At 36.1% G+C, this 25,160-nt stretch overlaps 1 protein-coding gene across 8 annotated transcripts in view; it reads right to left on the bottom strand.

Annotated features, from left to right (window-relative positions):
- cntnap3 (contactin associated protein family member 3) overlaps nt 1-25,160 on the bottom strand; it is a 220,326-nt gene that overhangs the window by 107,302 nt on the left and 87,864 nt on the right. For 6 of the 8 annotated variants that reach the window (XM_073914343.1, XM_073914345.1, XM_073914342.1 and 3 more), the window contains exons 5-7: nt 16,925-17,128; nt 4,199-4,374; nt 1,568-1,705 (exon numbers count right to left, since the gene is read on the bottom strand). In XM_073914343.1, the coding sequence (XP_073770444.1) occupies nt 1,568-1,705; nt 4,199-4,374; nt 16,925-17,128 (518 nt within the window). Of the gene's footprint in view, nt 1-1,567; nt 1,706-2,017; nt 2,127-4,198; nt 4,375-16,924; nt 17,129-25,160 lie in introns of those variants that run through there. The other 2 variants (XM_073914346.1, XM_073914347.1) reach the window with 1 other exon arrangement.

The following is a 25,160-nucleotide window of genomic DNA, read 5'->3' as shown; positions in this document are numbered from 1 at the left end:
CTCCCTTCCGTTGCAGGGCGAGAGGGGAGTCCGAGTTCAGGTAGGGCTCGAGAACTCCCCTGCTTGATAATGTTGGAAGTAGATTGATGATATAAAGTGTCTATGCTGTCAATTTAGATTCGTCAATTTACTTATGTTACATGTTTTTGGTCTGTGGGAGGAAACTGGAGAGCCAGGAAGTGTCCGAGCCGGTGACATTCTTGCTGTGCGGCCATGGTGCTAACCACTAGGCCTCCGTGCTACCCTGACAAGAAAATGGGAGGAGTAGGGGTGGAAGGGGGGATTCTTCAAGATGAAGATGGCTGAAGTAAGGCCGTACTCACAATATGTACAGTTGCCTCGAACCGGGCCAAAGCACACTTGACCCCCGTCCCATCTCCCCCGACGACCAATTCGCAGTCACACCACAATCGGGCCTCGGCACGCTTTCGTCATCGAAATGTTCGTCATCGTCATGTTGCGCTGTTCAGTGAGAAGCGCTCTCGCTCAGCACAGTGGAGATTTCTCTAGTTTTATCGTGTCAGTCGTTTGATTTGCAGTGACATACAGCCAAATATTTCGCCAAACAGTTCTTAGGGATGCGGTGACACGCAGTCAGATATTTCGCCGAACAGATCCACCACTTTTGGCGCTCATAAACAATCATAAAGCCCTCGTGCTGCAGGAATGAGGAGGTGTGCTGTAGGTGCAGCTGTCGTGCAGTGAGGGGTTTGCGTCTTTTATAATCTAGGGCAGTTTGCGTGAAACAGTCCCTTAAAGTCACGTCTCGCTTTCAGTTTCGGGTGAAGCGCGCTCAGGCGCGCTCAGGCCCACCTCTTCTAACCGGGCCAGGGCCGGCCAAGTGAACCGTGCCTGAGCCAGATTCAGCGCACTCACACTTCTCAAACGATCCGGGAAACGGGCCTGGGCACGGTACGGAAGGCATAGTGTGAGTAGGCCCTAAGATACTCAGGTTATTTATAGTGGTTAAGGAGTCGTCTCATTGGTAAATCAGTGTTAGCTAATGTGGACCAGGTGCTATCAATCATAAGCACGTGCTCCTCTCGAAATTAGTTTATAAATAAACTTTACTGAATGTAATTTATGTCTACGATACCTATATTCCACATACACGATATCACATTATCATAACGATAACGATAATTCAGCGTTACATCCTGCAGCACTACCCCAAATTATATAAATGTTGCAAGTATGACAAAAGACTATGCTTCATAAAGCTTCATTTGCGAGAGTAAAGTACCAGAGCGATGACGTCTGCTTCGTAAATTATGCATTTGGTTTGCCGGCTATTATCCTGATACCCCTGTCATGGTCATTACGGCAGTCAATTAAAGGGTTGGTAATTAGTTTAACCCCCAAATCCCCACGACAATGGTTGTAAAAAAAAAAGAAAAAATGTGTGTATAATGGAGGAGAACATGGAGAGGTCATAGAAACACAAAGCTCTCATTACGCAAAAACGAGAGCCAACTGACAGTTGCTAACAAGACAAATACAGCGAGCGCATTCACACACACACGCACGTGCACGCACACACACATACACACACACGGTTTCTGCTTACTGTAATGGCCACTCGCTTCTCTTTGGCGCCATCAATCACACTGACGCCATTGTAAAACACGTTTTCCAAGCAGCCGTGGAAGTTTCTCCTGGAGTGAGATTTCTGGAGTCCAGATGGTGAAGAACCACCAACACTGATCTAATGAAAGAACGAACGATTCATGTCAGAAATCACAGGGTAAGGAATTGATATGGATTAAATATAGTTTTAAATGCGATCACCATATACGTATATCAGGGCTCGAAATTGCGACCATTTTGGTCGCATATGCGCCCGAAATTTTATCTATGCGACCATAAAATATTTTTGGGAGCATTTCTGCGAGTGCTTAAAATTGTTGTGTGCGACCAGTTTTTACTGCAAAATGTTCACCACATGCGCGGATTCGGGAGACATTCATGCAGAATGCATCTCTAAGCTCTTTGTTTGCACTTGAAACGCGAAACGCACCGCTCAGGAATGGTTTTAAACAGTTGTCATGTCATCTTGCTGCAGTAAACAAATCCAAGTCCGTAATGCTTGCCCCGGCTTCGCGCTCTTCTTATTGGCCCACTGCTCTAGCACTGCACGCGAATGATTGGTTAATATCAGCTGTCAATCACTCAGTCAGCGCCTTCTGGCTTCGGATGACAGAGAGCTACTACCGCGGAAAACTAAAGCGCTAAAGATGAGATTGAAGATAACGCGGACAGATTTAGTTTTAGAAACCATCTAGTTACAAATAATGACACATCTTACTAGTGATCATGTGCTGAATGTTAATCCACCATTTACACTTTTCCAAGAGTAGAAGACTTCTGTTGGCTTCAGGTCCGCTATGAAAAGTCTGTGGGATGGAGTTTTCAGGTAACTGTTTGCCACATCTAGCACGAGAGCTTCTGTTTAATCCTTCATATAATCGCCAGATGCTGTCCACCGTGCAAGGGGCAGCTATATGTCAAATTTAACATCACGTACACCATCGCGAACGGGCTTACACTGAGTAAACTAATATCGCTAACTTACTCATGAAAAGACCGGTATGGCTATTAACATGACGTATGCATATAATAAGGTACAATATGTGTCAAAAGCATCAGTGCAATATCAGACAGCACTTGTGAGAACAGCACAGTTAACGTTATACCGTTAACAGATTCATTCAAGCAGTGTGTGCAGGGCCGGTGAGCGCTCCGTGTATGCTTTGGTCACTCAGTTCTGTTATAAAAATTTATTTTCTTGTGATCACGGGATTTCGTTGACACATAATTTCCTCACGCACGTATATTTATATTATTATTTTTTTGCTTGTTAGTTTGATTAGTGTTTGATTAGTGCTCATAATTGGTGGGTGCGACTAAATTTTGGCTGATGCGCCTAAATTTTTAAAGTTAGGAGCACCGGTGCTACCAAGCAAAAAGGTTCATTTCGAGCCCTGTATATATATATATATATATATATATATATATATATATATATATATATATATATATATATATATATATATATATATATAAATCAATCAATCAATAAATAAAAATTATAAATAAAATATAAAAGAATAATATAAAAGATAAATAAAATATACAAAAATTATATAAAAAATAAATGAATAATAAATAAAAATTAAACAAATAAAACAATATATAATAATACAAATAAATAAATACTTAAAAATTTAATTAAATATTAAAATAAAATAAACAAACAAAAAAAAATTAAATAATAAAAAAAACAGATTAAACATAAATAAAAATAAAAAGTATATAAGCATATAAAATTTATTAAATAATAAATAAACATTAATAAAAATGATAACTAAAAAATTATATAATGTAATGAAACTTTTATAGTTGCTAATTATTTATATGAATTATTTTATATTATACAAGTATTATCTATTCATATAGTGCTCCCCTAAGTGTTAATTGTTGCAATGTAGTGGTTAATATTTTTTATATTAGTAGTTATTAATTGTTCCTTATTTTTTAAATAAAAAAATCTATATTATTCATTACTTTTATGAATTTCATTCAAATATAATTCATATTAATAATTATAATATTAAATAATAATCCATTTTATCAAATAACTCTTGGAGGTGTTGAATTATTATTATCATTGTTATTATTATTATTATTATTAATAATTCATTTTCTTTTTTGCTAAGTCCCTTTATTAAGCTGGATGGCTCGAACCAGCAACCTACTTGCTCTGAGGTGATCGTGCTATCCACTGCGCCACCGTGACGCCCCATTAATATCATTATTATCATTATTATTATTTTATTTCTTAAGTGACTTGTACAACCTTTTGTTTGTGTAGCCCTTTTTTTATAACGTATTGAATGACTGTCTACCGTGTATGAAATGTGCTATATAAATACACTTGCTGGCGCAACTTAAAATAGATCATAATATAACTACTTTGCCACATAGTTTAATGTCATGAAAGACGCTGAACATAAGTGTTGAACTGAAATGAACAGTGTTCCGTAACAAAGTGAATTACTTAGATCTAAACTCAACTAAACTAATTACACACGGACGTTTTCACGAGTTCATTTAAGTTGTATGTATAATTAATGCCGTCTGAGCTGCTCGGTTAGTTCTCCTTGACTAATTGTGTGCGTTGAGTTCGTTAAGGGCTCACCTCGTCAATCTCAGAGCGGCTCCAGTACTCGGGGAGCTGGAACTGCTGGGTGTTTTTGTCCACGGTGAAGTTGACCAGTCCTCTAACCCGTTCAATGCTGACATGGTGCCAGTGCTGGTCGTCCAGAAGACTCCCGACAGACCAGAGAGGGTGGAAATCAGCTGATAAAGCCCTGCCTAGAACACACACACACACATGACATGACATGACAGGACATGAGTTGGTTAGGAAGCCACTAAAGTCTGGCTACTTTAAACATTTTTATAGTACACTCTTCTCTCCATATGTAGCAACACTTTTGTATGAATCAAGGAATCATTTGCTGAACGAATCATGAAGTTAATGACTCAGTGATGTATTGAAGGAATAGTTCACCCAAAAAATGCAAAATGTACTGACTTTTTTTCTTCAAAGCAAGTGGTTCCAAACATTTATGAGTTTATTTCTTCAGTCAAACACAACATACAGTAAGATATTTTGAAGAATGCTAAAGACCTAACCATTGATGTCCATAGTAGGAAACACAATCACTATGGCAGTAATAATTAGGGTTAGGGTTAGGTTTATAGCTTTCTACAAAATATTTTCTTCTCCATAGTAGGTTACCATTAACTTCTATAAAAGGAAAAACAAATACTAAGGAAATCAAGGATTGCAGATTTCCTAAATCTGTAAAAGTATTGTACTTTGCGTTCAACAGGTGAAAGAAACTCTGTTAGTGAGAATCAATGAATTATCTGCTGAGAGAATCATGAAGTCACTGAATCAGTGATGTATTGGAGGAATAGTTCAGCCCAAAATGTCAAATCTACTATTTTCTCCAAACCCAGTGGTTCAAAAGCTTTATGTGTTTATTTCGTCAGTCGAACACAAAAGAAGATATTTTGAAGAACACTGTAGACCTAACCTTAACCCTAACCCATTGACTTCCATAGTGGAAAAAAACAAGCACCATGGAAGTTGATAATTGGGGCTAGAGTTAGTTTACAGCTTTCTTCAAAATATGTTCTTCTCCTTATATTAACTCCCAGAGCAGGAAAAACAAATACTCTAAAAGTCAATGATTTACAACCTTTGTCAAAATATCATCTTTTATATTCAACAGACAGAAGAAACTCTAATGTTGGAAACAAGTAAAGGGTAAGTAAATCATGACAGAACCTTTCATTATTGGGTGAACTATCCCATTAATAAAGAGCCACTTGCTTTTCAAAATATTATATTATTATAATTTTCAAAATGGTGCTTTGCATACTTAACGTCGAATATAAAAATCCTGAAGCAACAATTCAGGGACACATTCAGGTACAATTCCTTAGTATTAGAGTTTTCATCAGAACAAGAAAACACTCAACAGAAAAAGTGGGTGATTGGAGCAATATTGAAATGGCAGCCCACAGTCCTGACCTTAACCTGATTGAAAACCCCTTGAAAATTGGTGGTACAAACGTACTGTCTAAAAATCTACAGTCAGTGAAGAGATTGATGAAGAAAAGATCAAACTTAGTGTTGGAGACTAGTGATGACTAGACTGTCAAAAATAAAGGTACGCAAGCTGTCACAAAAAGTACACATTTGTACTTAAAGGGTCCATATTGGTACCTAAAAAGTACGTATTAGCACCTTAAACATTTAAGAGGACAATTTTTGTACTTTTTAGGTACTAATATGTACCCTTGAGGTATTAATGGACCTTTTTGGTTTAAATTTGCACCTTTTGAAAAGGTACCACCCCAGTGACAGCTTGCATACTTTTATTTCTGAGAGTCTAGTTTTAATTGTTATTTATTTATTTATTTATTTATTTATTGTCACTTGCTTTCTTTCTAAACGAATCAGCCTTTTTGAATACGTAAAGTAGTTTATTGAAGCAATGATGAAATTGCAGTCCACAGACCTGACCTAAACCTGATTGAAAATCTCTTGAAAATTATTGATGCAAAAGTACTGTTTAGTGATGCAAAACTGTCTAAAAAAACTATAGTCAGAGAAGAGATTGACAAAGAGAGGATCAAAATTAGTGAGAGACTAGTGATGACAATTTTAAAAAACTTTTTTCCACTTGCTTACTTTCTAAATGAATCAGCCTTTTTGAACAGGTAAAGTAGTTTATTGAGGCAATAATGAAATGGCAGCCCATAGTCCTGACCTAAACCTGATTAAAAATCTCGTGAAAATCGGTGATGCAAAAGTACTGTCTAAAAAAAACAAAGTCAGTGAAGAGATTGACAAAGAGAACATCAAAATTAGTGTGAGAGACTAGTGATGACTGGTTGTTGTTTTTTAAACTTTTTTGACTTGCTTTCTTTCTAAACGAGTCAGTCTTTTTGAACAGGTAACGTAGTTTATTGAAGCAATGCTGAAATGGCAGCCCACAGTCCCGACCTAAACCTGACTAAAAATTGGTGATGCAAAAGTAATGTCTAAAAAAACATCTAAAGTCAGTGAAGAGATTGACAAAGAGAACGTCAAAATTCATAATGATGGCAAGATTTTTTGTACTTTTTTGACTTGCTTTCTTTTCTTCAGGTAAAGTAGTTTGTTGAAGCAAAACTACTTCGACACTCTGTTGATGAAAAGACGATCAACATTAATGTGAGAGACTAGTAATGACTGTGAGTAACCAGTGATGACTAGTCGTTGTTGGTTTTATTTTCAACTCTTTTTTTGAACAGGTAAAATAGATTAGCAATAATGAAACGGCAGCCCACAGTCCTGACCTTAACCTGATTGAAAACCTGACAATGGGTAATGCAAAAGTACTGTCTAAAAACAATTACAGTCAGTAAAGAGATTGCCAAACAAAGATCAAAATTAGTGTGAGAGACTAGTGATGACTGGTTGTTGTTTTTTAAACTTTTTTGACTTGCTTTCTTTCTAAACGAGTCAGTCTTTTTGAACGGGTAACGTAGTTTATTGAAGCAATGCTGAAATGGCAGCCCACAGTCCCGACCTAAACCTGACTGAAAATTGGTGATGCAAAAGTAATGTCTAAAAAGCATCTAAAGTCAGTGAAGAGATTGACGAAGAGAAGGTCAAAATTCCTAATGATGGCAAGTTTTTTTTGTACTTTTTTGACTTGCTTTTTTTCTATATGAATCAGCCTTTTTTAAACAGGTAAAGTAGTTTGTTGAAGCAAAACTACTTCGACACTCTGTTGATGAAAAGACGATCAATATTAATGTGAGAGACTAGTAATGACTGTGAGTAACCAGTGATGACTAGTCGTTGTTGGTTTTATTTTCAACTCTTTTTTTGAACAGGTAAAATAGTTTGTTGAAGCAATAATGAAACGGCAGCCCACAGTCCTGACCTTAACCTGATTGAACACCTGAAAATGGGTAATGCAAAAGTACTGTCTAAAAACATTAACAGTCAGTAAAGAGATTGCCAAACAAAGATCCAAATTAGTGTGAGAGACTAGTGATGTCTGTGAAAGACTAGAGAGGACTGTTTCTTTCTAAATGAATATGCCTTTTTGAATGGATCCCTTGCATGTAGCCGTATGCATGCATTTCTAATATGTTTTCCATCATGTAACATCTCAAGGTAAATCATAAGAGTGACGGTGACCATCAGAATACAAACATGCTCTATGCTTTCAGGCACATCTGGGCACAGTGTTGATGGCCCTGATGCAATATATCATTTAGTAGGCCACTCTTCAATCTTTCATGATCTTTGTACCTCGTATAATGCAAGTAAAACATGAGAATAGAAACAGGCGAGGTCAAGGCTGAAAGCAGCAAGGCTGTTCACTCGTATGACAGCGATCCTTATATTTGTTTTAGAAGATGAACACAGATGAGAAGGAAGAACAGATGAAGTCAGAATTATTAGCCCAATGTATATTTGACTAGATATTTTTTTAAGACACTAGTATTCAGCTTAAAGTGACATTTAAAGGCTTGACTAGGTTAATTAGGCAAGTCATTGTATGACAGTGGTTTGTTCTGGAGACAATCAAAACAAATTATGCTTAGGGGGCTAATAATATTGACCTTAAAATGGTCTTTAAACAATTAAAAACTGCTTTTATTCTAGCCGAAATAAAACAAATAAGACTTTCTCCAGAAGAAAAAATATTATAGGAAATTCTGTGAAAAATTCCAGAATCGGTTCAACATCATTTGGGAAATATTTAAAAAAGAAAATGACAGGAGGGCAAATAATCTCCATGAATGTGTCCCTGAATAGTTGCTTTAGGATTTTACTTTTGACTTCATGCTAAGGCAAAGCACTACACAATTGTTCGTAAAAATATTCATATAACCCTGAATACCATCCTAAAGATTCTCCTTGCTGCTGTAAACAAAACTCATCCACAAAATGACACCTGAATGTCATCCTGTTTACGCAACGGGAACATTTCGCTTGCCTTTTCTTCCCAAAAATACACCAGTTCCTAATATAACCGTACAAACACACAGCAGAAGTGTGTCAAGATTTGGCTGCCCGAGTGTCAAATCTGAGTATCTCCAAATCGGCCCACGCCACAGTTTATTTCACACATCTGCAGCTGAGAGCGCGTCAACTTCAGAAGGTGTAAAGTCAGTTATCGAGGCTTTAAAATGTGATACAGTTTTTTTTTTTTTTTTTTTTACAGCAGGAGCTCATGAATTCTACAAAAGTCAAATGTGTATGCAAAGTTTTTAGCTGATCTAAACTGAGCTAAAAGTTTGCTGTGTTTCATATTCACATATGCCAGTCAACAATGCAAAAAAAAGAGAAGTTGTCTTGTTTCTAGTCCAAATATCTAACGATTCATAGTTCAAAAAGCTTTTTTTTCTAGACAGGCACAACATATTGGCTTGTTTTAGGGAAAATATGCTAAAATGAAGTGAGTTTATCCTTAAAACAAGCAAAATAATCTTTTGTCAAAAGAAAAAACTAAATTAATTTGCTCACCTCTCTTAACTCACTTATTGACAGATTAAAAAATTAAGAATTATTACATAGGTTGAAACCAGAAGTTTACCTACACTCAAAAGGAACCTAGCCATTTTAAAAAATGTCTGATGCTAAATCATTCTGTTTAGTATCCTTCCACAAGCTTCTCACAATAGTTAGCAAGAATTTTGGCCCATTCCTCCTGCAGAATTGCTGTAACTGTGTCAGATCTTGCTCGCACAAGCTTCTTCAACTCTGCCCACACATTTTCTATAGGATTGAGATCAGGGCTTTGTGATGGCCACTCTAAAACATTTACTCTGTTGTCCTTAAAGCACGTTTGAACTAATTTAACAGTATGCTTAGGGTCATGGTCTGTCTGGAAGACCCATTTGTGGCCAAGTTGTAATTTCCTGGCTGATGTGTTGAGATGTTGCTTCAGTATTTCTACATAATGTTCTTTCTTCATGATGCCATCTATGCTGTGAAGTGGACCAGTCCCTCCTGCAGCAAAGCAGCCCCACAACATGATGCTGCCGCCCCCATACTGCACAGTTGGGATGGTGTTCCTAGGCTTGTAAGCTTTCCCCTTTGTCCTCCAAATGTAACACTGCTCATTATTATCCACCAGAGCACAGGACATGTCTCCAACAATTATTCTTTTTCCCAGTGTAATTTAGCAAACTGTAATCTGGCTTTGTTGTTGATTCTGGCTTGTTGATTTTCTCATGTTGCACACAAGGAAGCAGTGTGTTTGAGGTTTTCCTTCAACACTGTTCTACAGTTGTGCCTCCAATTAACACAAATGTTGTCAATTAGCCAATCAGAAACTTCCAAAACCTCAACACAATCATCTGAGCTTTTCCAGAGGCAGAATCATCTTATTGAATGTAAAATTGACTTTTTACAAAAGTTATAACAATTTCTCAAAGATATCTCTCATTATTTTGCTATTAAGCAGAACAGAAACACATTTGATAATCCTAACCTTTTTCAATATTATTCACATTGGAGATCAAAATTAAAGAACAACAACACATTAAGCATTTTTTTGAGCTAAAGCTTAGGCCACCCCACTGGGCTGCGGTAAAATTGTCAATCGTTGACCAGTCCGCTGTGATAAAAAGATCTGTGGAACACCAGAAGTCAAACAAGCAGAAGAAGAGGTGTTTGTATTCAGCTTTAAACCACGTTGTGGCTCAGCTTAAGTTTTTAGACTTGCGTATTGTCTAGTAATATTTCTTTTAACATTTAATTGAGATTGAAAGTTTTTATTTTATTTATCGAGCATTTATTTTAATGATTAAGTTTGACATTTTCTATATACAGTAGTCAACATCTGAAGTGGATCAAAACCTTTCATTAACGTTTTCCTCAAATTATTGAACAACACCCATTCATGTCTTAGAACATTCATTTATTAATTTTCCTTCAACTTAGTCCCTTATTTATCAGGGGTTGCCACAGCAGAATGAACCGCCAACTATTCCAGCATATGTTTTATGCAGCGGATGCCCTTCCAGCCGCAACCCAGTACTGGGAAACACCCATACATACTCAGTCACACATATGCTCATACACTACGGCCAATTTAGTTCATCCAATTCACCTATAGTGCATGTATTTGAACTGTGGGGGAAACCGGAGCACCCGGAGGAAACCCACGCCAACACGGGGAGAACATGCAAACTCCACAATGCCAACCGACCCAGCCAGGATTCAAACCAGTGACCTTCTTGCTGTGAGGCAACAGTGTTAAGCCCTGTGCCGCCCTTGTCTTAGAACAGATTGGAAAAACTTTCTTGGATTCACTTCAAATGTTGACTACTGTTGAAACATCACACATAAGCAAAAGAAATACTTTTAAAAATGCGTATCGTTACAATACACAGTCCTAGAAATATTGTTGACCAGTTGAGTGTCAAAGGGCAGCAGGGTGGCTTAGTGGCTAGCACTGTCACCTCACAGCAAGAAGGTTGCTGGCTCAAGTCCCAGCTGAGTCAGTTGTAGAGTTTGCATGTTCTCCTCGTTTTGCCGTGGGTTTCGTCAAGGTGCTACGGTTTCCCCCACAGTTCAAAGACATAGGTGAACTGAATAAGCTGAATTGGTTGTGTATGAGTGTGTGTGTGTGTGTGTGAATAAGTGTGTATGGGTGTTTCCTATTACTGGCTGGAAGGGCATCTGCTGCAATAAACAAATTTCAGAATAGTTGGAGGTTCATTTTGCTGTAGTGACCTCCGATAAATAAAGGGACTAAGTCAAATAAAAATGAATAATTGAATGAGTTGAGAGTTAAATTGAAAGTGTTTGGCAAACTACAAAACAAACCAAGTCAACCAAATTATAAAGGATTGTTCAAAACATTGAATATTGAAATTGAAACTATAGTGGGAAAGTTTTGGACAAAGCCTGAAGCACTGGAGCACAATACAAAGCGACAGATTGATGAATGCAAACTACCGGCAAAATAAAAGAGTTTGGGATATGGGGCATAAATCTTCATGTCACAGCTTGTTTGCAGATGTATTTTCCGGCACAGACAGCAGCGAGCGCTTGCCAGAGACGAACATCTGCCTCTGCATCAAAACAACAACAACATCATGAGCGTCACATGAAAACCCAGTTGTGCTCCACTGACTCATTCTGATCAGCAGACCTGCACTGTATGCGAGTAAGCGAGTAAACCCATCGCCTTGAAAGTGACAAGTTGACTTTACTTAATAAATGTAAAGTGTTTCTGTTACAACTTTGAACTATAAAGTTCAATCAATAATTTTCCTTCGGCTTAGTCTGTGATTATCAGGGGTCGCTACAGCAGAATGAACCACCAACTATTCCAGCATATTTTTACGCAGCAGATGCCCTTCCAGGATCAACCTGGGAAACACCCATACACACAAATTAATTTTAAGAGGAGCATGGGATATGATTGAGCATCTGTAATCAGTAATAATCCATCAGAGTGATCCAAGCTTACTATAAATGGATTGTTTTCTCCCTACTGCTCTATCTTCGTTTTGGAAGAATCCCCCCTTCCACCCCAGCTCCTCCTTTTCATCCCATTTCTAAGGGGAGCTCTCGAGACCTGATTTTGGATTCCCTTGTATGCTTATTGAGCCTTGGGCTCAAGTATCTCTGAGCTCAGGGTTCTCTCCCGGGCAACATGCCAAACCTGCTATAAATGCCAAGTATATCTAAGTAACTCTTGAAACACATTCGTACATCTCTTCTTTATTCAGATTGTAAAACCTTTTTTTTTTGGTCCAAAACATTACCAGAGTACACTTACAGGAAAGCACTCTTTCAGTCTTTCTACTTCTACTCTTGAATCCTTCTGTAATCATTTGTCATATTTACTATCAATTTCAGCATGAAAATGGTTTCCAAGTAAAACGCGGCACCATTTCTTCTTCAGTGTGGTTGGTGGAGCCTCCAGACACAGATCTGTGGCAGGAAACAGTATAAAAGCTGCCTAAAGAGATTTATTGTCAACATTCAGGCCTAAACGGCAACATTTTAATGTCCAATAAAACACTCCTGAGCGACGGCTCTGAGGTACAGTGTCCTCACGGTACAGTAAATCTCATCTAATGGTGAGAAATGCATGGCCATCATCATCTCCAAACAACAACAGCAGAACACGACGAGCATTTTCCATAAACAGAGTTAAGCCGTTATCAACATAAGAAACACTTCCAGAAACTCTTCTAATAAATGACAACTGGCTGCTTCGTTTTGCTTCATCATTTGGCAACATTGATGTCATATAGACATTAAATTTACATCTAACACTGGTGTCAACAAAACACATGAAAATTGATTACAGAACTTTCCTTTTTTTGTTGCAAATTTTTATGTGGATTTAACATTTAGCAATTAAGTTGTCCCAAAAAAAACAAAAAAAATCAGGCGAAATTTACACAATTTCCCCACTTTAAAAACACGTCAAAAATACATCAAACATGCAAATTGATTTGATGTTAACTGACTACCTTGACGTCTAAACGAATTTAGACAAATTTAAATAAATTAAAATTTAATATTGGTTTCAAAAATTACTTTAAAAATGAATTACAAGACTTTTCTTAATCGATATCTGATGTTTTTTTGAGTCAAGCAGCTCCACGTTCATATCGCCTCTGGACATCTTCTTCAAATGTGCGCTCGCATTGACAGTTTTGCGCTTGAGCGCCCCCAAGTGCTGGTTACTGTAACTTCAGCAGCTCCGTGTACGTGAACAAAAGTGCCAACCTGATTGGTGGAGAAAGTTTTGATGCGGCGCATCAAAACAAAACAAAAAACAAGCATGAAGCGTTTTTTTTTAAAAAATGACGCTTTGGCGCTTGCCGTTTTGTGCATGTGCACGATCACATTGACGCCCTTTATTTAGTCAAACGTTGACGGAATATGCGAGCAAAAAACTTCTCGTTGTGCACAGGCCTTAAGATGTTAATTTGATGTAGTTTAAACATCAAGGTAGTTAACATGCAGTAAACAGTATAAAATTGCCTAAAATATATCTATAGTGAACATTCAGCCCTAATCGGCAACATTTTAATGTCCAACAAAACAACGAACTACAATGTCCTGACAGCACAGTAAATCTGATTTAGAAACGAGAAATGCATGGCCATCAGCATCTCCAAAAAACAACAGCAGAACAAGACGAGCATTTCCCAAAATCTGCCAGGAGAATCACTTTGGCACTTCCAGAAACTCCTGTAATAAATGACAACTGGCTGCTTCGATTTACTTGATATTATGGTGAAAGAGTGTGGAAAGTGTGGCTGTCAGACTTTTTTTACGATGGAAAAGGCCAAGAGCAGGTGGACAATCAGAGATTTACAGACCCGAGGCATCCAGAATCCTCTAGACCAGCCCAACTGAGCTCAGAGAAGCTTCAGAAATGTCTGAGATCTGATCAAAACAGCGCACGCTTCCTCCGGCGCTGTAATCTGCACATTTACAAATGCCAAAGTCAAACGTAAATGGCAAATCGAACGCAGACGTTTAATTGTCAAACTGCAGCTCCACAAACACAGACTAAGACTGCAAGAGAAAATATGCAAAAGAAGAGCCATAAATGAGACTGCTTTATTATCCCGTCTGTTTCTCCAATGCTTTCCACTAGCAGCATACTTTAGTGTATGGTTAGGTTTAGAAAAAAAATCTCATCATGATATAAGCCATCTCACATCCTGATAATGATACATATCACTATATAGTGCCATTTCTGTACTGTTCTGACCACACGTGAAGGCTTTTTTTCTTACTCAGAAATGTACTTATTCATATGTGACCTTTATTTACAGCTGAAGTCAGAATTATTAGCCCCTCTGTTTATTTTTTTCCACAATTTCTGTTTAACGGAGAGAAGTTTTTTTCAACATTTCCAATCATAATAGTTTTAATAACTCATCTCCAGGGCCAGACGGAATCTGCGGATGTTTTTTGCTATTTCTGCAGAGAATTTTGGTAAAAATCTGCGGATTTCTGCGGAATTATTTTGGGAGTATCAAGCGGAGTATCATAATTAAAACCTTAATATATTACATAAAAAGTAATAAATTACTGAATAAAAAACTGAATTAATTCATATTTACACATTTACTCAAGCAAATAAATAGAATTAATAATGGGCTAAAAATCTCCTGAAATCTGCGGAATTCTGTGGAAATTCTGCGGAAAATCTGCGGAATTCAGCGCGCGCAGATTCCGTCTGGGCCTACTCATCTCTAATAACTGATTTATTTTATCTTTGTCATGATGACAGTAAATAATACTTGACTAGATATTTTTTAAGACACTTCTATACAGCTTAAAGTGACATGTAAAGGCTTAACTAGGTTAATTAGGTTAACTAGGCAGGTTAGGGTAATTAGTTATAAGTTATTGTATAACAATGGGTTGTTTTGTAGACCTTTGAAAAAAAATTAGCTTAAAGGGGCTAATAATATTGTCCTTAAAATGATGTTTAAAAATGAATAGCTGCTTTTATTCTAGCCGAAATAAAACAAATAAGAATTTTTCCAGAAGAAAAAAATATTATCAGACATACTGTGAACATTTCCTTTATACCTGAGCACTGTGCTGCGTCCAACAGATTGCACTATTATGTTTTTCTCTTCTTCTTCATTCTTTTATATCACATTTTACCTGTGTTTATGTTTTTAATCAGTTTTATTGTTTGTTTTTATTATTATTATTATTATTTTTACTTGTTTCTTTTATTCCTGTTTATGTAAAGCACTTTGAATTGCCACTGTGTATGAAATGTGCTATATAAATAAACTTGCCTTGCCTTGCCTATCTGTTAAACATCATTTGGGAAATATTTAGGCATAGTAAATATTATTATTTACTATGCCTAATATTATATTGGGAAATATAATCTTAGGCAAATAAAAAAATAGCTTAAAGGGAATAATATTTTGTTTGAAAATTCAAAAAGCAAAAAAAAATCAAAAGGGAAGGGGCTATTCATTCATTTATTCATTCATTCATTTTCTTGTCGGCTTAGTCCCTTTATTAATTCGGGGTCGCCACAGCAAAATGAACCGCCAACTTATCCAGCAAGTTTTTTACGCAGCGGATGCCCTTCCAGCCGCAACCCATCTCTGGGAATGGGAAGGGGCTAATGATTCTGAATTCAATACATACATATATTCAGTTGAAGTCAGAATTATTGGCTTAATTTAAATTATTATTTTTTAATATTTCCCAAATTATGTTTAACAGAGCAATGAAATTTTCACAGTATGTCTGATAATATTTTTTCTTCTGGATAAAGTCTTATTTGTTTTATTTCGGCTTTAATAAAAGCAGTTTTTTTAATTTTTTAAACACCATTTTAAGGACAAAATTATTAGCCCCTTCAAGCAATTTTTTTTTCGCTAGTCAAAAGAATAAACCATCGTTACATAGTAACTTGCCTAATTAACCTAACCTGCCTATTTAACCTAATTAACCTAGTTAAGCCTTTAAATGTCACTTTAAGCTGTATAGAAGTGTCTTACAAAATATCTAGTCAAATATTATGTGTTGTCATCATGGCAAAGATTAAATAAATCAGGAATTAGAAATGAATTATTAAAACTATTATGATTAGAAATGTGTTGAGAGAATTTTCTCTCTGTTAAACAGAAATTGGGGAAAAATAAACAAGGGGGCTAAGTATTCAGGGGGGCTAATAATTCTGACTTCAACTGTATATATATATATATATATATATATATATATATATATATATATATATATATATATATATATATATATATAGGTCCTTATGAAACAGAAAATAGTCACATCAGCCTTTCACCAGGAGATTTTAGTGGCTGAACAACACTTCTGTGCATATAACCTATTCATAACAACACAATCTACATCAGCTTTGCGTGACTAAAATAGTTTTAAAACAGAACATTACCTGTCTAAAAGAAATTCTCCAGCCACGGTGTCGTCCTTTTTCCAGCCTGCAAAACTCACTCCAATATGTATTCAGGATTTTACCGAGTTTTGATTCTGCATTTGTTTTTACTGCTGTCTCTTAAGCACATGCAAATGGCAGATCTGCGTAAACGGGTGCACAGTTGTACATATCTACATTTGCTGACAGATAGTTTGGGCTACTTATCAGAATTTTGGATCGATTATTTTAATCATTACTATTGGAATATGAAGAGACCTTTAACCAGCACAACAAAACATGTTTCTGAAGACAAACACCTGCTGCACCTTAATGTCTGAAACTGAATCATTTTACAGATAAGAGGCTCACTGATCACCCTGAATGAAGGTGTTTGTGGATCCCAGCAGATGCATTATGAAAGTCAGTACCTTTTCTGAGCTGCAGTACGAGTCTTCCTTTGAACAGGTCCAGAGTCAGTGTGTGTCCGCTGTGAGCCTCCATGTGCAGCAGAAGGCCGGAGCTCTGCATGGTTTTGAAGTTCATGGATAACATGTCTTTATCTGCAGGATTGACACCGGGATCCGGCCTGTAGAGCAGGTGAGCAGCACCATCAAAACCAGCCACGTCTGACCCTGAGGACACAAGAGGAGAACTGATGGAAAAACAGCTCAATGATCAGAGGCAACAGAGCAGGCTGATTGGATGAGACTGAAGGGCTTAATTCTGCAAAAAAAAAAAAAAAGTCTGGATCAGACCCCGGGCATTCTAGGGCCCCCATGCCACATGTGGCCTGCTGGACTTCTTTGATCGGCCTGCATGAAGTATTTGTAATGTAAAATGTAATGTAATGTGTATTTATACAGCGCATTTATTGTGTATGGCCATACACCCAAAGCGCTTCACAACCATGAGGGGGGGTCTCTCCACACCACCACCAGTGTGCAGCATCCACTTGGATGATGCGACGGCAGCCACAGGACAACGGCGCCAGTGCGCTCACCACACACCAGCTATTGGTGGAGTGGAGGGACAGTGATAGAGCCAATTCGGTGGAGAGGGGATGATTGGGAGGCCATGATCGTTAGGGCCGATAGAGGGACTTTGGCCAGGACACCGGGGTTACACCCCTGCTATTTCACGAGAAGTGCCATGGGATTTTTAATGACCACAGAGAGTCAGGACCTCGGTTTAACGTCTCATCAGAAAGACGGCGCCCACTGACAGTACAGTGTCCCCTTCACTTTTACTGGGGCATTAGGACTCACACAGACCACAGGTTGAGCGCCCCCTGCTGGCCTCACTAACACCACTTACAACAGCAACCTAGTGTTCCCTAGTGGTCTCCATCCAGGTACTGACCAGGCTCAGCCCTGCTTAGCTTCAGTGAGTAACCGGTCTTGGGCTGCAGGGTGACATCCCACATAGCAAAATTTCTCTGGCCCAGCTCTGGCCCACACAATCAGGTTTTGCTTGGCCCACATGCCGCAGTGAATTACAATACATGACTGGACCAAATCTGGCTTCCAGACAAGGGCCAAACACGGACCATATCTGGGCCAAGTCTCAGCCAAGTTAATAACTCCTAACTGGGCCTGAACTGGGCCAGATAGGTTGGTGTGTCACGATTGCAATGAAATTGATAAACCCATGGAGTGATGCGCTTTAGGCACACTATGGGCACGCTTTTTCTCAAAGTGACCTGATTGGTAGAATTTTTTTTCTTTACTCAAAAATGATTTTAGTGTATTTTAAATGTGGGTCAAGACTGGCCAAACTCACATGGCCCACTTAACAAATTTTTCAATCTGGGCCAAATACTACGTTTTTCATCTGGCCCAAATCTTGTGTGCCGCCTTAAAGACGGTGCCACCTCTGCCAAACCCGGGCCATGTTTGGCCCACATGCTGTATGCCAGTGCCGGATGAATGCCTGCTGTGCCAGCTTTATGCCAAATCTGGGCCAGAATTCTTTGCTACTAGGGATGGCAAGTTATTTAATTTAAATTCAACCGCATACACGGCCTTGCAATGCGCAGGTCTTAAGTTGCGAGTCAACAAAAGGGGACTTTCACCTATAGCGTCTTTATATAGCTAATAAGAAGAGCTACGTATGCAGTATGTCACACTCACGTTTTCCAAGCGCTGCAAAACATTTCAGAGTGCCAGGCAGCATCACACATTATATGGAATTACACAGTAATGAAACTAATTACCTCAGATTAACGATTAAACAAATGCAGATGCAGATATTCTCTCAGCGATGATCATTACATCACATATCCACCTCACATTCAACCTGACTTTAGTGCACTTAACTAGTATATACAGTTGAAGTCAGAATTATTAGCCCCCTGTTTATTTTTTTCCCAATTTCTGTTTAACGGAGAGACGATTTATTCAATACATTTCTAAACATAATAGTTTTAATAACTCATCTCTAATAACTGATTTATTTTATCTTTGTCATGATGACAGTAAATAATATTTGACTAGATAATCTCCAGGGTACTTCTATACAGCTTAAAGTGACATTTAAAGGCTTGATTAGGTTAATTTGGTTAACTAGGCAGGTTAGGGTAATTAGGCAAGTTATTGTATGACAATGGTTTGCTTTGTAGACTTATTAGGGGCTAATAATGTTGTCCTTAAAATTGTGTTTAATCTATTTTTATTGTGGCCGAAATAAAACAAATAAGACTTTCTCCAGAAGAAAAAATATTATCAGACATTCTATGAAAATTTCCTAGCTCTGATAAACATCATTTGGGAAATATTAAAAAAAGAAAAAAAATCCAAAGGGAGGCTTATAATTCTGACTCTGAACTGTATAATTATACAACAGTTCTGTCTGGTTCTCGAATCTGATTGGCTGATAGCCATGCAATATTTTGCAATAACACAAATCCTATATTCATACTCCTCCGGGTGCTCTAAAGTCCAAAGTGTTTGAAAAACCTGCAATCATTGATTTTCTAAGTAGGAAAATCAAGTACCATGGAAGTCAATGGTTACAGAAATCTAACTTTTTCAAAATATCTTTGTTTGTACATTATGTTGTTCAACAGCAGCAATATTTGTCAAACTGTAGAGTGTCCTCTGCTTGTCACTGTATGTGGGCAGAGTAAATGTTATTTGCAGAATATTGCACAGCAATCAGCCAATCAGATTTAAGAAACAAACAGATAGATGGATGGATAGACAGACAGACAGACAGACAGACAGACAGTAAGTTTATTTATAAAGCTCATTTAACTGGCACTGACCAAAGCGCTGAACAAAATCATATCACTTTCTAAAAAAAGAGTAAAATAACAATAAAAGTCATAATAGGAATAATAGTTTGACTGTTAAAATGCACAATCAATATTAAAAGCCAGGGAAGGCAATAGAATAAACATGTGTTTTAAGTCTGGACTTAAAAATAAAGAGAGAAGAAGTACTCATAATGTCTGGTGGCAGCCGGTTGCACAAACATGGAGCAGTGACAGCAAAGGCTCTATCTCCTTTCAGTTTAGGTCGTGACTGAGAAATTTGTAGTAAAACTTTTTTTGATGACCTAAGGATTAAATGAACTTCATTAAAAGTTAACTAATCAATAAATTAACATAACAACAATAATAAAACATTGTGATGCATAACAATAATATAAATGAGTAAATGTAAAAACAAATAAAGATAAACAAAGCTGAAATAAATAATAATGAGCTGAAACAAAATAAATATTTAGTTATTCATCAGTGAACAATAATGAAATACAATACATAATTGAACAAACAAATAAATAACATTGGGTAAATAAATAATGAACTATACATAAAATACGTTACAACAAAATATAAATAATGGAAAAATAAACATTAACAAAGCAAAATATGTAAATAAACAGCCACAATAAATACCAAAATAAATAATAGATAATATATAAAAATAAATAGATAAATAAATAAACAAACAAATAATTAAATAAATAAATTATTAAATTATTAAAATAAATAAATAAATAATTAACTTATTAAACAAATTAATAAATGAATAAATATATTTGAAACAAATAATGAATAAAATAAATATATAAACAAACAAACAAACAAATAAATTATTAAATAATTTAAATAAATAAATAAATAAAAAATGAATAAATGAATGAATGAATGCATGCATGCATGAATGAATGAATGAATAAATATATTTAAAACAAATAATTAATCAAATAAATACATAAACAAACAAACAAACAAACAAATTATTAAATAAATAAATAAATAAATAAATAAATAAATAAATAAATAAATAAATAAATAAATAAATAAATAAATGCATGCATGCAAGTTATGATGTATTTATTTATGTCAAGTTGTCATTGAAAACAATGTCATTTGCATTTAAAATTTCATAACTGAGCAAATGACATTGATAATCATTAGTTATAAAGATGCATAAAATCTCATTCCCATTCATGACAGGTTTTATGTCATGATTCTAAATGTTTAATGAAAGTCTTGTGAACACCCCTTCAAGTAAAGTGTTACCAAACAAACAAACAAACAAAGTAGTCTGACCTCCTGAAACACTTGGCGACACTTTCGAGACATTGATCTGTTTGCTTGCACAGTCGGCATGTCAACAACCCCCGGAGGGCAAGTATTAAACTGATAATTAATGTGGAAAACAACATCGTCGTGCAGGTCTGATGTATGGAGGAACAGCTCAGCATCTTCACCTGTGCAGAGAGAGTTTAAACCTGAGGTCGACAGAAATGATGCAAGTGCCTGACACTCTCCAACACCAGCACCAGCACCATAGATAAATTATACATCTGTGCGAATAACAGCCCGTTCCTAATGGTCTGCTCTATTCATGAAGATGGACACAAGCCAAACACTCTGTTAATGCACTCCAGGCAAATAAACATTGTATAAATGTTGACAGGTGCTTTTGCTGACAGCTCTCGATGACAGAGACAGTCGAAAAATACAGTTTTGCCCTTGTGGCATTCCACTGACAATAGAGCTCATTTCTACAGAGCCACAGGACAAAAGATGCCACGGAGGACACCCACACGAACACGGGGATTATTAATATTATTATTTTTATTATGATCATTATTATTTATTATTATTATTATTATTATTATTATTGTTATTATGGTTATTATTATTATTATTATTATGGTTATTATTATTATTATTATTATTGTTGTTGTTGTTGTTATTATTATTATTATTATTATTATTATTGTTATTGTTATTATTATTATGGTTATTATTATTCTTATTATGGTTATTATTATTATTATTGTTATTATTATTATGGTTATTATTATTATTATTATTATTATTATTATTATTATTATTATTATTATTATTGTTGTTATTATTCTTATTCTTATTATGGTTATTATTATTATTGTTGTTATTATTATGGTTATTATTTGTTTGTTTATATATTTATTTATTTTTACTTGTTTTTTATATTAACATTTATAATTTATTTATATATATATATATTTTATAGATATTATTATATTATATTTACTATATTATTTTATTTACTCATTTATTTCTATTTCCATGTTTCTATTACTGTAATTTTATTTTGTTTATTTTGTTATTAACTTTTTTTATTTATTAGTACATTCATTTGTTCATTCATTTATTCATTCATTCATTTTCTTGTCGGCTTAGTCCCTTTATTAATCCAGGGTTGCCACAGCGGAATGAACTGCCAACTTATCCAGCAAGTTTTTACGCAGCGGATGCCCTTCCAGCTGCAACCCATCTCTGGGAAACATCTACAAACACATTCACACACTACGGACAATTTAGCCTACCCAATTCACCTGTACCGCATGTCTTTGGACTGTGGGGGAAACTGGAGCACCCGGAGGAAACCCACGCGAAGGCAGGGAGAACATACAACGCAGGTTCAGGGAAGGAGGAGGGTGGGTCAGCCGATTGGCCGGTCGCGCAGTCAATCATTCGGTCAGTCAGACAGCAGCCTCTGGTGGGTTGACGTGAGAACAGCGCAGGCGCGAACGGCACTCGAGAGAGACGTTCGAGATACTAAAAAGCGCACAAAGCGCCCTCTCGTGGATTTGCGAAAACAAAAACTGCACAAAAACATCCACTGGACTACGTTTTCAGAATGAGCCTGGGTTGCTCAATCCGGCTAGCACCGCAATAATATTTCAAACCTGTGGGAAGCACTGGTATCATTTATTTATTAATGTATTAATGTATTTTGTTTATTTTATTTTATTAAAATTAATGTTGTTGTTGTTAAAAAAATACTGCAGACTAGGCAATGTGAGCATTACAGAACTCATGGAATGTATATACTCATACTCATGACTGGAGGCTGCACAATATCTGACCTGCACACAATGCATGAATAGAGATGCCTGCTGTTTCGAGATGCACATACTACAGCCAATCCAAAGCTTATCTTTCTTTTTCTTTGTACAAAGCAGACTTAATGTGTATCTATTTTGGGAGATGGTAGGCATTTAAAGCCTTGTGCTGCACTTGAAAATACTTTTGGAGCTGTAAAAATCCCTGGTGCTGTGAACAAAACAATGTGTCTATGGATGAAAGTCTGAAACAACACTGTCCTGCTGACCTCACTGAGAAAGCGAAATCTGATAAAATTTGATGGCATTATATTTACCAACGACAATCTGAAGGATTTGGAAAGACATGAGGATGAGTATTTAATAACAGAATCGTCATTAACGCTGTTCAGTCGTTTACGTTGTCGCCTCACAGCAAGAAGGTCGCTGGTTTGAGTCCTGGCTGGGTCAGTGTGTGGAGTTTGCATGTTCTCCTTGTGTTGGCGTGGGTTTCCTTCGGGTGCTCCGGTTTCCCCCACAGGCCAAACACATGCACAATGAATTTGATTAACTAATTGGCCGTAGTGTATTGTTGCGAATGAGTTTGTATGGGTGTTTCCCAGTACTGGGTTGCAGGTGGAAGGACATACGCTGCATAAATCATGCCGGTATAGTTTGCCGTTCTTTATGCTGTGGTGACCCCTGACAAATTAAGGACTAAGCCACTGTAGATGTAAACGATTCAACCTTACATATACAACTTATATATATATATATATATATATATATATATATATATATATATATATATATATATATATATGCAGTAATCCTCTAGGATTTTTTTCAAGCTGTGGCGGCAGGTCTTTTTTAAACAGATCTACCAACTACCTGTGCCATTATTTCAATGACAAATGTTGTGAGCACAGTATTACAAGTCGAGATCGCATTTATGTAATAGACCACAGCATGCAAATCTCTTTGCTTGCACGCTGATTTCCTCTGCTCGTGCACAAAGCTTCTTACACACCCCCTCAAATATACGCTGCTCAAGCGCAGATCTTCCTGTGCGCTCTCAAATAAATGCTGCTAAAGTGCGATTTAGTGCATTTATGTAACAAGTATGTCTTCAACATTTTTTTAGATTTGCTAGGAATATTTATGAATGTGTCTAATAGACCTAAGGAGCAATATTAATGCATCCTGAAGTAAAGTGAAACGGCTATACATCGTGTTTGCTGGCCTCACGGTTCACGCACCTGTCAGCACGTCACCTTAGAGGGTTAAACAAATAACGCACAGCACTACTACGGTTACAGAAAAGTTTGTGCTGTTATAATTCACTTACCTTTTAATACGTTTTGGTGCGATTATCACCCGCTATTAAAAAAACCCGACTGAATGTTTTGAATGAAAAACTGTAATGCAGCCGTGGCGGGATCAATTTTGGCATGGTGCCCTGCCATGGAAGAATGAATGTAGCAGAAACCAGGCATATATATATATATATATATATATATATATATATATATATATATATATATATATATATATATATATATATATATATATATATATATATATATATATAAACAAAAATTTTTATAAAAATTACTTAGCATATATGGTATTTTCACAATCAATCAAACAAACAAACAAGCAAAAAATACAAATAAATAAATAAATAAATAAATAAATAAATAAATAAATAAATAAACAAACAAACAGGATAAGGATATTTACAGGATTCGAAACATAACATAGTAAATTATGGCTTTTGCTTTAGTGGGTTTATAAATGGTGGTATTTTAAACATTAATCTATTATGAAATAATTTTAAAAAGTACATCTGAATGAATAAATGGCTTAGAAATGAGTTAAAAAAATCATTTAGCACACATAGGTTTTTCATGAATATATAAATAAATAAATACATAAACAAGTTAAAAAATAATTATATAAAAACACATAATTACAAGAGATTAACAGAATATAGTAAGATATGTGGCGTCTGCTTCAAAGTCTTTTCTAAATAGCAACAAGGCCAACTTCTGTGTCAAAGATTTCTAGCAGTTTCATTATACATTTAAGCCACATATTATATTTAATATGTGATTTCAAAGGGCAAACTTTCAAGTGGCTTCTTTCAGAAGAGGTCATGTATACTGTATGCCAGTGGTAAAAAGGCTTCAGGACCTGTATATGGTTCAAACTGGTTTTAGGGAATGAATAAAAATACATATAATGAAGGTCAAACAAGTATTGAACAATGCATCATTTCTCTCAGTAAATATATGTCTAAAGGTGCTGTTGGCTTGAAATGTTCACCAGATGCCA

The sequence above is a fragment of the Danio rerio genome, chromosome 10 (assembly GCF_049306965.1).
Source record: "Danio rerio strain Tuebingen ecotype United States chromosome 10, GRCz12tu, whole genome shotgun sequence".
NCBI classification, from domain to species: Eukaryota; Metazoa; Chordata; class Actinopteri; order Cypriniformes; family Danionidae; genus Danio; species Danio rerio.
Note: the sequence above shows the minus strand (reverse complement) of the source record. Positions and strands in the feature narration are given on the sequence as shown.